Consider the following 15,141-nt stretch of genomic DNA (forward strand, 5'->3'; position numbering starts at 1 on the left):
TCCCAAGAAACTTCCTAATGTGGCTTACAACCCCTGGACTGACCTTCGCCGAAGGGAAGATGTACAGGCTTTAAACCTTAGCTTTCCATATGGCCCCATTCCAAAAGACTTTCAGGTACAGCACACAATATAAAGATTTTGTTTATGATCAGTCATCTTTGAAAAAACATAAGGGCTGGGCAAGTTAATTTTTATTTCGAAAGTGCGTTGCGCACTGGCTCCTGACAGTACAGATAGACAAACCATGGGTCACAGAAGGGGTGGGATGTTGAATCGGGTCACCATGGGCGTCACCACATGTCTCAACCAATGAGAGCATTTGGGGTTGGCCTTAAGACTGCTAAAGCGCCCACATGAACCAGAAATGCCAAACCTGAATGGAGAAAGGTAACGTTACCGTACTCTTACATAGATGTTGTAAATCTCATCCATACAGCGGAGTTGATAGAACAAACCACTCCATTTCATCTCTCATCCTTCAGCCAAGCGCTTATCTATCAGTGCCCTCACCCCACAAAGACGTAATATGCGTGGCTGTAAGAGGCTTATTTAATGCTATTAATGATAAAACGGAAGGAAATCTGTAGCCTTCAGAATACAAACATTTCCCCAGCTAAGGTACAAAACGATAACGACTTGTGTTGCGTGTATTGTATGCAGTGTGAGGCTAATGCAGAAAACATGTTTCAACATCCGGGCCTATAGAGTCATAGCACAAACTAGTAAACAGAGTTCTCTTTCATGTCTTCTTACTCTGAAACGGACAAATAAAAACAAAATTACGTCATAAAAAGGGTCCATGTAAAAGTTAACAGCTGGGAAACAAAATGGACGTGTCACAATTAGATCCGTATATCTGTGTAGAGCGCTCTTAAAGGGGCAGCAGCATAATAAAGTGCTCTGTTTATAATGTTAATCAAACAACAAAGGACGGCCCAAAACGCTCACTCATATTAAAGGACTTGTGTTAAGGACTTTTAAGGTAAAGAAAAAAGTAGCATACAATAATTTAGTTGTAAAGGATGTGCTTTGAATGCACTTTAAATACAGTATACTTTACACTTTGTGTTGAAAGAGAGTTTATGTATAAGCAATAAAAAATGTTCTATATCAAACTAGACAGAACATTAATGCCCTGGCAGTGGCAGGTAACTTATTTATGTTTAAGTGGAGATTTACAAGAAATGTTAAAATTGTCAATGCTACTATGTTAAGGAAATACTGTTGTAAAAATCATTCATATAGCAAAACTTTTAAAATAAAAGATCACAATACACTTCTTTTGAATTCATTATTGAAATTTACGCTTAATGCGGTTAATCTCAATTAAACACAGAATATTCATGCGATTACAATTTTTAATCGTTGCCCAACACTCAAAAACACACATTGGATTGAATGCTGATTTATGAAAATAGTAAAATAACTGAGTTAGTACTCTTAAATTGCTTCACAGTAAATGAGTCTTACATATTCATAGAAATGTTGTTAAAGCCCCATATGAGGCAAGTTTGCGCACAAACATTGGTTTTTCAGCCAATGAAACATTAAAAATGAAGAAAAGTAGAATCAATTGTATACCCTATAGAGATTATGACAGTTACGTTATATTTGACATGATTTGATTAATTTACATACGGAATAGTTGCTGAATTTAATTTTTCTAATTAATATCCATAGAAAATACTGTAGTTGCATTTTCTTTATATGAATAGGTTACATGTTAGACATGAGATTTGTTTGGGCCTAACCCACATTACTAAAAAAATCACACATTTCAGTTGCAGATTCGACAGCACTACTTTGCATCTGTGTCATATATGGATACTCAAGTGGGAAAAGTTCTAAACGCCCTGGACGATCTCGGCCTCTCCAGTAAAACCATAGTGGTGTTCAGCTCTGATCATGGTTAGTTCGGTTGTTTTTGTCAATTCCACTAGGTGGCAGTATTGAAGTGTTTGGTTTATATTAAATCTCAGATTTGTCACTTTAATTCTAATTTGGCTTGTAAGTTTTTGTTTGTTCAATCATCACATTTGTGTTGTCTTGTTGTAGTATAAATGTACGGAATGCATGTCTTTTGCATGGTTGAGCAATTCTTCACGAGGTGGAATCAAATGAATTAAATTGGTCATATGCCACTGAATAGAAATGAAAGCAAGAAAAGTTAAAATTGCAAATCAACACAATTTAACAGGACTTGCATTAGTCTAATAAAATTACAAAATGTGCATTTTCCAGATGCTTTCTGTTGTTTGCATTCTGTGAAATGAAGGGTTTCCCCACCAAAGTTCATAAAATCACTTTTATGGACCATTTATTAAATGGTTGATTCGTTGAATTACAAAATAAAAGATAAAAAGGTGTATTATTAAATAAGGATTATTAATATTGCAAAATAAGTAATTGTGTTACTGTCTTCCACGGCACGCAGCATGCGCTTCGTTGATTTTTAATGCGCGCAACAGTTTTATTGTGATCACTTGCATTACAGTTGGTGTCGAATGTTATTTTCACTTTAACCATTAAAGACCCGGTGATGAATGCTGAACTCACCCAGATAGAGTGAGTCATTTTCAGTAGTTCTGCATTGCGGCCTGCTCTCCCACCGGTCTGCCGGCCTCATGCTCCAAACTCAAAGAAACACTCTGTCAGCAAAGGCCATTATCTGCAAGTTTAAATAGCTTCTCACAGTTTGCTCTTTTTCTCAGGTTGGTCATTAGGAGAACACGGCGAGTGGGCCAAGTACAGCAACTTTGATGTGGCCACCCGGGTGCCATTGATCGTATTTAAGCCAGGTGTGACCTCACCTTTACCCCCGCCTGGAGAGAAGACGTTCCCCTTCGTCGACGTGTTTCAGAACACACAGGAGCGGTTTCGCAAAGGTAATGTTACTCGGAACAGCTGTCAACACGTGAAGACCACGGGATCCTTCATGACAATCTGAGACTGAAATCACTCAAGCGTTTCATATAGGCTTTGCAAAAGCAAAAATATGGGCCTATTTAGGGCTTTGATGGGCTATTTAGGGCTTTTGACGTTGACTCTGTGAGAGCCTGTGAGGATGGCTCCTGCTTTACCTCTCTAGGGCACATTTGTGGCGATCTTCAGAAAGCATCCGTCGCAAGATGCTAGCTGGAGAAATGAGCGTAATGATAATGTCACAGCATAGAGAAGCTAATAAGTCCTACGAGTTATTGCTCTCACAGTTGGATCTGCATTGCTGCTTGTTGTTGCTCTAATGAACTTGTCAAAGTATATTCTGGAAGCATATCACTAAATTGAATGGAACGTTCCTAACTAAATTTGTCGTAAGGATTCCTCACTCGAGCGTTCGTTTATCTTCTGGCACAATGTTAAGGAACATGCCAGTCGTTTTCTTCATATGGAGTTACCACGTGCACTGAGCCTTTTAAGCTATGATAAATGTTTCTACGTTATTACACAAAATACTGAAAAGTCATCTACCAATCGGGGAAGTCATCGTTATTATGGAAACAGAAATCGGAGGGTCATTCTATAATTGCTGAAGATGTGTTTTTTCCCCCAAAACTCAAGCATGACCTTAACACACAGCACAACCCCCTTTTAAATCATTTAAACCTTCAAATAAAAGGTTTTCCACGTTTTAGAAAACTAGTAAGTTCATCGAAACTGTAGAGTAACATAAAAAAACTGTGAGGATTATGTTTCGACTACAAGAATAAAATACTTATAATTTAGCATCTTCAATGTAAATTTTTGCAGGAATGTTTTACCCCAAGACAAAGGAGTTCCCATGTATTGTGTGCTCTGACTAAATAATGGAAAAGGAGGAGCAAGAAAGTTTTTTTTTGTATATTTGCACAATTACCTTTTTGTCTATAAGACTAATATCAGCCATTTACGCATATACCTTCAGATGTAAACCTCAAAAAGAAACCTTTTTTTAAAAACCTTTTTAAAAAAAAATTTAAAAACCTTTGACCGGTAGTGTACCTTTAGCTTATTTATTGACCTTTAATGTGTAACACAGTTGAGTTAATAACTTATTTTAAAAACATTTTGGACCTAGGACACCTAGAACTACCGATCTCATGCTATGTTTAGAAATCTGTTTTCATATACATACGCTTTAGTTACGAATTCTTGTTAAAACTTTCAGACATAATGTTTGTGTAACATTGCTGACTGTCAGTTAATCCATTCTTTAAATTAGGTTTGCTATATTTGATATGTCATTAGAAAAAAGACAGGACATACGTTCCATTCTTTCATCCATGTGCTTTGCTATAGACAGCGACGCTAACGTTCTGTGGCCCTAACTTGACTTCCGGTAGACATCTGCAAAGAATCGATAACTGTTGAATAGTTTTAATTGAATTTAATACAATTAATGTACAATCAAATATGAATATAAATTAACATAAAAATAAATGGGGTACATGCATATGGGTCGATGAAGTACTTGTGCTTAAATCTCAGCCAGGCTGCTACATCCGGCGCCATAGGGAACAATGGCGTTTCGCTTCAGGATGCACATAGGATTACGATCAAAAACGTGAGTCTAATTATTCAAACACTTCGCCATACGTCAACAACCAAAGATGAGAAGCACTTCAGGCTATTTGTTTCACGGTACATCAACAAATATGAAAAAAAGCCAAGGGAACTTAGAGGCACCTATTAATGCTCACGCGTAGTGCTGTTGGTTGGGGGAAATCTGAACGTTTTTTTGCTAAACACATGAAAAATCCCTTATAGTGCTATGAGAGCGGAACTGACCTAGCTGGCTGAGATTTTAGCGGAAGTACGTCATCGTCCCTTTTGCATATACCCAGTTAAATATGATATAAATTGTTATATTATAACCAAACACAGACCGGAAGTTAACTTTGGGTCAGTCGCATGCGTCCAATAAAACCATCTATATGTAAGAGATGTGAGATTTGGACAAACCTTAACCCAGTGGGTCAACTAATGAAAGGCATATACTGTTGCTTTGTAGAGGATGTAGAAACTATGGTTATCTTTTTGACGTAGTGAGAAAAGTATTCCGGGTAGGCTAATGGTTTTTAGAGAAATTGAACCAACACTGTATATCTACTGTACATCTTTATCACACTTTCAGAGAGTCGCTTCCAATCTGTGCATTTCACCTTATTGTGTGTTCTCAGGCCAAGGGGTTGAAAGTATGGTGGAGCTGGTGGATGTTTTTCCCACTCTGTCTAACCTGGCTGGCCTGCGTCCTGTGCTCCGTTGCCCTCCTCGATCTTTCAAGATGGAGCTGTGCACCGAGGGCTCAAACCTGGCCTATCTCATCCGCAACCCTGAAAGACACCTCAGCAAAGAAGGTTACTCATTCAGTCAGTACCCCCGACCCTCAGACTCCATCCAGGAGAACTCGGACCTGCCTGATCTAGCTGACATCCGCATCATGGGCTACTCGATTCGCTCTTTGGACTATCGGTTCACTTTATGGGTGGGATTTGACCCGGGCCAGTGTCTGCCTAACATGACGGACCTCCACGCAGGTGAACTGTACATCCTTGCCGAAGACCCGGGACAGGACAACAATGTGTTTAATGCGTTTGGGTATGGCGCGGTATTGCGTAAACTCGGCTTGCAAAGGTCATGGCCGGACAGTCTAAAGCATCATGTGATGTATTTCAGCAACCATTTCAAATCAAACGTTGTTCTGTGATCAGTTTGTCATAATGGACAGTAAAGTGGATATTTCATCCTGGAATGTTAGTAAATAAGAAACGATACTTCGTTTGAAGTACCGGGACCAACAAATTTGTATTGTGACATCACTTTCATACCAATAAAGCCGCTCCCCTTTTGAATGTTTTATTTAACAAGTACAACTTTCTGTATAATGGCGATGACAGTTTGATAAAAAACATTCTTTACTGTCATGAAAAACGTGTTGGTCCTAAAATAGGCTTTTTTTTACATGACCTGGACATTTTCTCAGAATCTCAATCCTTACATTTTCTTTAACATCTGTTTTGAATCGATCATATTTTTGACCGTTGAAAATCTTTATAGAAGACCTTCACACCCTCTCAGTTTGTTACAGCAAAACGAAAGGTTTTCATCTCAGATTTTAGACTGCATTGTTAATTGAAAAATGAAATGCGTTTATGCATAAGGAAATGTGAACTTCTAAGGAACTTACCTCCATCTCACTTAGCTGCCTTTAATGTACTTAAGTCAATATTGCGTAAAAAATACGTGTCCATTGGTTTAATATCCTTGTCCTTTTTGGAATGCGATGCAGCGGAATGATGTAACGTCAGATTAAATGAGAAATGTGTTTAATTTAAGTCTTGGAGAAATAGAAAGCTCTGCGCAGACAGCAGTCTGCTTTAGCAATTTATCAGGTCACTAAGTCGTAATTGTATTTTGCCTTGAAGGCCGACGGAGACTCTGCCAGCGTTAAGCTCTTGTTTTTCCAGACCGCATGATAAAAATCAACTTAAATATAGAATTTCAAGTCATGCTCTCCCACAACACCGTTGCCAAGGTAATTAGATGTTCAAATGTGAAAACTTGCAAATGATGTTGCTCGGATACACCTCAGAGAATAGTTTAACAATGATGAATGTTTTGGCTACCGTTAAAAAAGACGAGCGTCGACCGCAGCATCCTTCTGTTCAATTACCAGCACGTGCTTCCTGTGATGTCATCCAGCGTTTTCTGCCCGGATTCGTTTAAATCTGCGTGCGAAACTACCTGCTTTCATGTTTATTCTGGATTCCTCGTGCTCTCTGCCGTTAGATGTAGCGTTGTTTACCCCTGCAGAGGAAATTATTCAATATTTATGCGGAAACATAAATATGTTTCTCTCTTTCGTAAACCAAAAACAAAACAAAAAGCAGGAGCGTTATTCGTGTCCCGGTGTCTGTCCCTTTTTCAAGTGTGTTCTTAGAAAAGTGCAGCGGGAGTGTAATACTGAGGGGTCCTTTGGGACCGTCAATGTATTCAGCTTCAGCAGACAGGCTTCATTGCCAGCTGGTCCGGAAAATTCCACTGCTGTCTCTTTTTTCCTTGTCAACTAAAAGCAAGGTCAGGGCAGTAAGAGATGGATCCACAGACTTGATTGAAGCTGATATTTTCATAGTTTACAGCTAGATAGTTTGCAAGTTTCCTCTAGACAACACTACAATAGATGAGCCAGTTGTTTTATATGTGGTAAGTAATAAAGAATGTTTAATTTGGCTTTCTAATATAAGACCGTCCTCAAAATGGCAAACGTGCTGCAACCGAATTCAACTCTGTGATGATAAATGGTCTGCATTAACTCTATTATGTTGGGTGATTTCAAACACAGAATCAATGCAGACGTGGTAGGGATCACCGCTCTGCATAATAAACATTGATTTCCATAAGCACAGCGAGAATGTATTCATACCTAGCAATACGGGTCCATGTCGATGGTGGTTTTCATGCTTACGTTGTTGCAAATTCATTTCCAAATTTCGAATGTCTTATATTTGTGGAAAGAGGAAAACGAAAACAATGGCTGGTCAACTTGACAAAGTACAAAATCCCACAGTGCATTGCTCTCTCTCGCCTTAATTTTGTATAAACACTCAAATACCACAGATTTTTTTAAATGTTAATTAAGGTTAAAAAAGGAAGTTTGATTTAAAAGTGAATTATCTTTATCAAAAGATTAAGTTAGTATTATGCTAAATGTAAAAACAACTTTTATTATAAATGATTGGATGTGTCCAAACCTGTTTTTTTTATAAATAAATTGGCCAATACATTGAAATGATAAAAATATGTTTTAACCATGCCGATGGGTCAGATGTCAATGTTTCGTGGTAGTGGTCAATACCCATGTGAAGTCTCAAAGTTCGTTTCCATGGTCTGGTGAATAAATTGTCGTCATGCGGCACATGAAAATTAAAGTTAAAATAAAAACTATTTTATGTTCTGTAAAGAGACATCCCTTCTCTATTTGTTGGATATTAGTCTCTCGGAAACGTGTTTTTAAATCTGGAAAGGATTGTATTACCATTAATTTGCCAATGCGCAAAACAATGCAGGCTCACACTTGCATAAATCCAAGTTAAAATACCAACGCTATAATCTCTTAAATGTGTTTTATTTAAGTTAATACATTGTAATCGGCTGAAGCGCTTGCACAAGGTCCGTTTGCGGGACAGCTTTTACATGAGCGATTTTTCATGCAAACCGTGCCCCGTTCCGAAAAATACTGCACGCGTGAAAGGCATATGAGAGCCACCTAAGGGGGGCCTCTCCCAAAGAACAGCCTAGGGCCCCTGTCCACCTTAATCCACCCCTGATTGTATGATACAGTGCTGTGTCAACAACCGTTATGATGTTCAAATGAGTAAGAGCAATACCAGTTTGGTAATGTTGTGGCATTCCACTTAGAGTTTACTGATCTCACAGGAGTTCACAGCTATTTTAAGAGGTGGCTAATTCGTATAAATCATGAAATGGAAAAAAGCAACAATGAAGCTCCACCCTTCAACCTAACCAAAAGCAAAAACGCAGTAAAAATGAGATCTGCCAAATTTACCACCTTAAAAATAGTTATGAATTGGCTTGAAATTATGTTGGAAAAAACAAAAGCAGATGCCATCTTTTGCAAGCTCTGAGATGAAACGTTACAATGGCTTGTTTGCTGTAGCCCTGACTCAGGACCAATAAAACACAGCTGGATTGTATTATGAAATAGTCTGTGACCCATTACTTTTGCAATTAGATTTGTGATCATGAGCGTTGTCGTAATGAAGTTGGAGATTCTTTAGAGATCTGTCTCCAGAGCTCTGATGGTCTGACACGGCCCACAAAGAGCCAGCAAAACAAAGTGATTTACAATAGTCTCAAAATCAAGGCTCAGGGGTCAGATGGGACAAACTGAACTGAAATAATCCCAGTAATACAGAATGAAAACAAATGTTTCAGAATTGCATATTAGTGCCGTTTGTTAAGGCAAGCATCACTTTTATTGCTCATACTATTCTGTATAAAACCCAACCACAGGTATTAATCTATAGCTGGTTATTCTTCTTTGCACGGTGAACTTGAATGAAATCTAGTTATACAGCATTTTATGTTTAAGTTTGAAAATTTTCTAAAGCACATTTAAAACGACCACAGTTGACCAAAGTGCTGTACAAAAAAGTCATAAAAGTCATAAAATGAACATCAGTAAGTTACTACAAAGACAAAGAACAAAGAACAACCACGTCTCTCAAACTGAGTTAAAAGCCAATGAATAAAAACGTGTTTTAAGACCTGGATAGAACACGGGGTTTAATTAAATCAGATAGATAGGATGGAGTAAAGAGATTTAAGGATTTATAATCACTACAATCTTAAAATCGATTCTAAAACGGATCGGAAACCAGTGAAAATAAGCGAAAATGGGGGAAATATGTTTCTGTTTAAGTATACGAGTTACGTTAAAAGTCGAGCTGCAACATTCTGAGTCAAATTGGGAACGTGATACCTGCGGACACCTCGTAGATGCCTTGACATTGTTGTAGTGCTTTTGTATATCTCATTAAACAGGGCTGCTTGTAATCATGACAATGCTTTTCTGTAATAGATGTCATGATTCTGCCTCAACTCTTGTGGCAGGATCATGACAGTCCCACGCGTTTTGTGTGGAAGCACATGGCCATTGTTTGTTAAGATGGCCATGTGCTCTCCTGTGTCGTCTCCTGACCCTGCCCCCTCGTCTAGCATCCCACCAGTGTTTCTTTCCCCACACCTGCCTATTGTAATTATCACTTGTTAGTTCTCCTATGTAATGCCATTGGATTTGCTGTCCTGTGCTGTTTAGTTTTGCCTTGTTGATGTGATTTACTACCACTGATCCTTGTTCCCGTATACCTCGTCTAGTTCCTGCCTTGTGTCAAGTTTAGTTAATCCTGTTTCTCTGTTTTGCCCCCTCGTGGGTTTTGATTGTTTTGTTTTGGTATTCGCCCCCTTGTGGGTCTTAATTGTATCAATATAGTTTTGTGTTACCGTACCGCTGCCTGCACTTGGGTTCTCCCTCCTGACGTTCGTGGCAATAAAATCCTATGAACAGTTACATGTGGATAATGGGTTGTTTGAGTAACTAAGAGGGCAATTTTCCTTTTTCACAGAGGATTAACTAGATTTTAGTAAACTTTTTCATTTAAAATATGATTTAAAGGTCCAGTCTATGAAATTTAGCAGCATCTAGAGCTTCTGTAGAAACAAAATGGCGAATTCCATTCAAGATGTATAGATAGAAATAGCTCATTCTAAGGTCATGAAAACATAACGCTTCATTATGTAAGGTCTTAACACACCTCTGAAGACAAAGTTACTGTATGTATACTATATTGCATTTCTGTCAATAATCCTTAAAACAATCACAGGACCTTTAAGAACTATATATACTTTCTTTATAATTTACAATTTTTTTGGCATATTGCATTGTGGATCAGGTCTGAATCCATTCTCTGTGACAAATATGTAACAATAAAGAAACAAAAAAAACGATTTTATTCGTATCTCACATCTTTACTCATATCTCCGCTAAAAGCTGCAATATTCTGTGATCTTGTGTATGTTGTTTGATTCTGCACTTCGACACACAGTCTCTGTGTCTCACATGAGTTTAATCGTGCCAGTCAGATTGGGGCCAGATTTCATGGCCCTGAGGTCTAAGTTTCTTGGTGGGGAAGCTGTTCCTGTCTGGCTCAGTGGCGTCCACCCTAGGGCCAATGCTGTGTTATAGGCCGAGCAGTCCCATTTTGTGCCCAGATCATATCGCTGTGCACTGGCATGTGCAGGCAGATGAAAGCTTGCCAAATATGCTGTCATCAAACCCCTGGCTTTAAAGACACCACAAAACACAGTTCGGAACCCATTTTACTTCAACAATCTGAGTGAAACGAGATATTGTATAAAAAAGTACAACTAGATTTTGTTCATTGGGATTTAAAGGGATAGTTCTAAAAAAAATGACAATTCTGTCATCATTTACTCACCCTCTTGTCATTTCAAAGCTGTATGACTAACTTTCTTTCGCAAAACACAATATATATTTTGAACAAAGTCAGTAACAGCGCCAGCACCCATTAACCCACTGTTAAAAGAGACAGTTGTGTGTTTGTTCACACCTGAATGTTCATGCGCCTTAGATAGATGGGTTCGTGCAGGGTTTACAGGGAGAACACAGTTGACTAAATTCAAGTGGGCTAAAATGACTCGCTCCCCCCATTATGAACAATACCCATTTTACTCACATGGAGCTAAGGAAGCACAAATTATGATACACTTCGAATCAGATTCCTAATGTGGAATACGTTTTAGCACACAATCCCGACCCACCATGTGAGAGATGTCTTTTTCCATTCAGGTGTATAGGAGCTTGAATGGAAATAGCTGCCAGGAGCGTTACAAGTATGGGCCCTGAGTCAAACCTTATATACATATAGATGATTTTTCAGACGTACAGACACACAAATCATGTAAAACAATACATGTGCACTGCAAGCCAACAGCATGCTTACCTGCATTTTTAGATGTTGTCATACCCAATGCCCATACCCATATCCTGTAGGAACTGCAAAGTTGGAGCCGCCACATGCTGGATGGTGTTTGGCAGCTGAGCACCTGCTAATGACTGTGCAGCTCCGGAGGGAAATGAGCAAGAGGGGAAAGAAAAGCAAAATAAAAAAAGAGAGAAAGTGATGCACATAATATAGTCCAGGATCCGATTCCCTCCATCTGGCACAAGCATGCTCGTGCCGACCTGCGGGCACTCCATCATTATTTTCCCTGATGCTCCCATGGCACCATGTTGGCATTTAGGAATGTCACTAATGCAAGCCAGAGTCCTGGTTGGAGCGGGCAAAGCGAAGCCCGCAGAGATGGGGTGAGTTGGCTTGCATCAGCAAAATACGTGTTTGGGGAGACGGATGTTCATTATCTTCATAATATGGCTCGTTTCTGGGACTTGCGTTGTGTGGGGATCGGTTAGAAAGTGTCACTCGAATGGCTGAATAGATTTTATCACTGAAAAGTCAGTGATGGTCAACAACGTTAGACAGAAATTCATATTGCTACAGAATTAGTCCCACACAGAGACAATGGTTTGATAAGTGACAGTAACTCCTTGGAGTTTAACTTCACCGTTTCCATATTTCTTTTTTGCGATAGGACGTGAAAACAGTTTAGCGTGATGGCAAATGTGTGCAAACGGTTCTTCTTCAAACAGCACTGGTCAGTTTTTAGAAACGCCAGATTTCCTCTCTCTCTACTTCAATCTTAGAACATCTTGGTCTAATGAGCTCTAACTTCAAAGACGCCTATTTATCTATTTTGACCTCCTTATCAAGTGACAGCTGGCATATGTCGCATTTCTGTCGCAATTATTTCCAGGGAGACGCTGTGAAAGGAAACACAAATACAGAGTTGGCTGGCATAGGGTGTACAGTAAAATACTCAAACTGAAATAAAGTAGTACGTGTTTGTATGAAAGAAATATGATTATATCTTTGGAAACATACAGACATGCTTTCCACCTTTCAGTGGATGGACAGAAAACTTTATTTGAATTCAAGCTTTTATGTTGTCTTCGAATGCGCTGTAACTGTAAACTGTAAAATTATACACAAATATTATCATGATGCGGTTAAGGGGAAAATTACATTTTAGTATAAACTATATTATAAATTAATTGTAAAAGAATCTGATACATTCTGAAAATGTTATGATAATTTATTCACCCTTATGACATTCTTTCTTCTGTTTTCTCTTTTCTGTTATGATACTTTGTATCATACGTATGGAAATATGTAATGTTTATTGAATTACATTTTGAGTATCAGTTGCCATGTTTCCATCCAGCAATTTAAATGCACAAAACAGCATCAAGACATTTTTTATCGAATAAAACTGCAATGGAAACCAAATAAATGTATTTACCAAATACATTTCTTGATGCGCATCAGAAAAGTCCAACCAGTTGTCCAATCCTGTTGCACAGCATCTGAAAGGTTGCTTGGGTTGTTCTGAAATGCTGTAGCCAAAGTCTGTCATGAAAATGTTTCCTTAAAAAGTTCTCAAAGAGCAGGTATCCCCATCTGAAAGCGAGATGACATTTTGTCTGCACGCTTTGAGGTTATATATTTCTATATAACTTCATGGCTTCATTTACTGCAGATTTTTTTGGTGAAATTTGGTGCCAATTCATCAGGAAGGTACGTTTTCATCCTCACTGACACACTGGATGAGAATTTTTCCAATTCCAATTTTGCGCACATGTTAAATTTGCAACTATGGATGGAAACATGTAAACAAGCAGATCTAAGTTCAAATTTGGCGTGAAGATAACTTTGCATTTCAGGTTACCTTGTGATGTCACAAGACATGTAAGAACCGATGAGATGCCGCCATATTTGAATCTTGTTCTCAGATCTGCGTCTGCGCTTGTACATTGATACACAACAACATATTGTGTTCACATGCTCAAAATATAAATTATTTCCCTCACAAATATTTAGACTGTCACTGGAGTGGCAGTTTTGGATGACTTTAATAATGCTGTGTGTTTTTTTATTAGACATTGCTGTAAAATGTGACTATTCCTTTGTATGTGTGAACTTAACAAGAGCAGACATATGAAAGTCTAATTCACCATTTTAATGCACAAATGGTGAATATCCACTGTAAACGCGATTATCTTTCTAGTCTTATATTAAAAACCTAGAATGACCCCGCTGTGCACTTACAGTAAATAATGATCTTGTCATGTAATGACTGATGTCTTCCATGTGATGCCCATGACGCATTATAAATAGGTTGTTCTCTGTTAACAAAAGCCTGATAATCTGCAGCACACCATGTGTAACGTCTGGCCTGTGTGACAGCAGTCTTCTCCCTCCAGTGTGTGGATCTTGATGTTGGTACCCTTTAGATTGCCATCTGTTCTGATGGGCTGTCATCTTGGATGGTGCACAGCCATCTGTCTGGTCTCCACCAAGTCAGTCCATATCCTTGGGCGGAGAGGGAAAACAGGATCAGTAATGACCTCTGAGGTTTGGAGTTTGGAATGAAGACCACTAGCATCTAGCAGCCTCTAAATGAGAAACGAGAGAGAGAAAATCTGCCAACATTGGTGATAATAGGAATGATAAGAAGCTAAAGAATTAGCGGGACTGTTTCTCCAGGGCACAGTTCAATTGGGTAAAGCACTGGAGCGAGTTATGTGTGATAAAACAGTCATACATCACTTAGTTTTAAAGCACGACGACCCACACGTCTTAGAACAAGGGCTGTAAAATTACAGCATTGCGTTGCAGTTCCCCATGATGTAACTGGCTGTAACGCCTCATATAATTTCCTCGGAAAAATAAAAAATAGCTGTTGTATATCCAATGAACTATCGGTAATAAAGCAGTTTTATGTTGTTCGAGAAACACAATGTTCCCGGAGAAGAATGCAAAACAATCTCTACTAAATGTCAGCATAAAAGATCAAATGAAGAGATGAAAATGATTTCTAACAGAGAATTTTGAAAAGCAGATGGAATTGTATTTACTATACGACCTCGAGACATTTTTAAAGGGATAGTTTAACCAAAAATCACAACGTTTTCATAATTTCTTTACCCTCGTGTCATTCCAAACTTCCTTTCCTCTCCAGAACACAAAAGAAGATTTTTTGAAGAATGTTGGGAACCAAACAACACAACAAAACCACCAAGACATTATCTTCTTTTGAAGAAAGTGGCAGGTTTCTAACGACATGAGGGTGAATAAATGATGCCAGATTTTGGGCGAACCATTCGTTCAAGTGCTTGATATTAAAACGATATCGCAAGGGTGCATTATAGCAGCAGAAGCTGTAAAGTGAACCTAATTGAGCTTTTACAGTACAGTATAAACGCATCTGCAGGCCAAACAAAGTTATTGGATCTGCCTGCTAAACTTAAGCGTACGGACAAGCAAGAAATGTAAGGACGGAACTATAATGCCATATGACGGCACTAACAAAACCTCCAACATCTGCATGCGGTTCATTAGTAAGTCTATGAGATGCAAACTACTGTAATGGCATATGAACAAATTGAATTTGGACACATCACCCGCAGGTCAGGAGGTAAAGGGTGGTTTATTAGTCAGCTGCATG

At 38.6% G+C, this 15,141-nt stretch overlaps 1 protein-coding gene across 1 annotated transcript in view; it reads left to right on the forward strand.

Moving 5' to 3' along the window:
- ids (iduronate 2-sulfatase) overlaps positions 1-7,930 on the forward strand; it is an 11,934-nt gene extending 4,004 nt beyond the window's left edge. Inside the window, exons 5-8 of the mRNA XM_079479471.1 lie at positions 1-115; positions 1,782-1,908; positions 2,712-2,885; positions 5,157-7,930. The exon at positions 1-115 is cut by the window's left edge and continues 56 nt beyond it. Of these exons, the coding sequence (XP_079335597.1) occupies positions 1-115; positions 1,782-1,908; positions 2,712-2,885; positions 5,157-5,683 (943 nt within the window). The 3' untranslated portion in view covers positions 5,684-7,930. The remainder of the gene's footprint in view (positions 116-1,781; positions 1,909-2,711; positions 2,886-5,156) is intronic.
- The last annotated feature ends 7,211 nt before the right edge of the window (positions 7,931-15,141 follow it).

Source organism: Barbatula barbatula, assembly GCF_947034865.1.
Source record: "Barbatula barbatula genome assembly, chromosome: 18".
In the NCBI taxonomy this organism is placed as follows: Eukaryota; Metazoa; Chordata; class Actinopteri; order Cypriniformes; family Nemacheilidae; genus Barbatula; species Barbatula barbatula.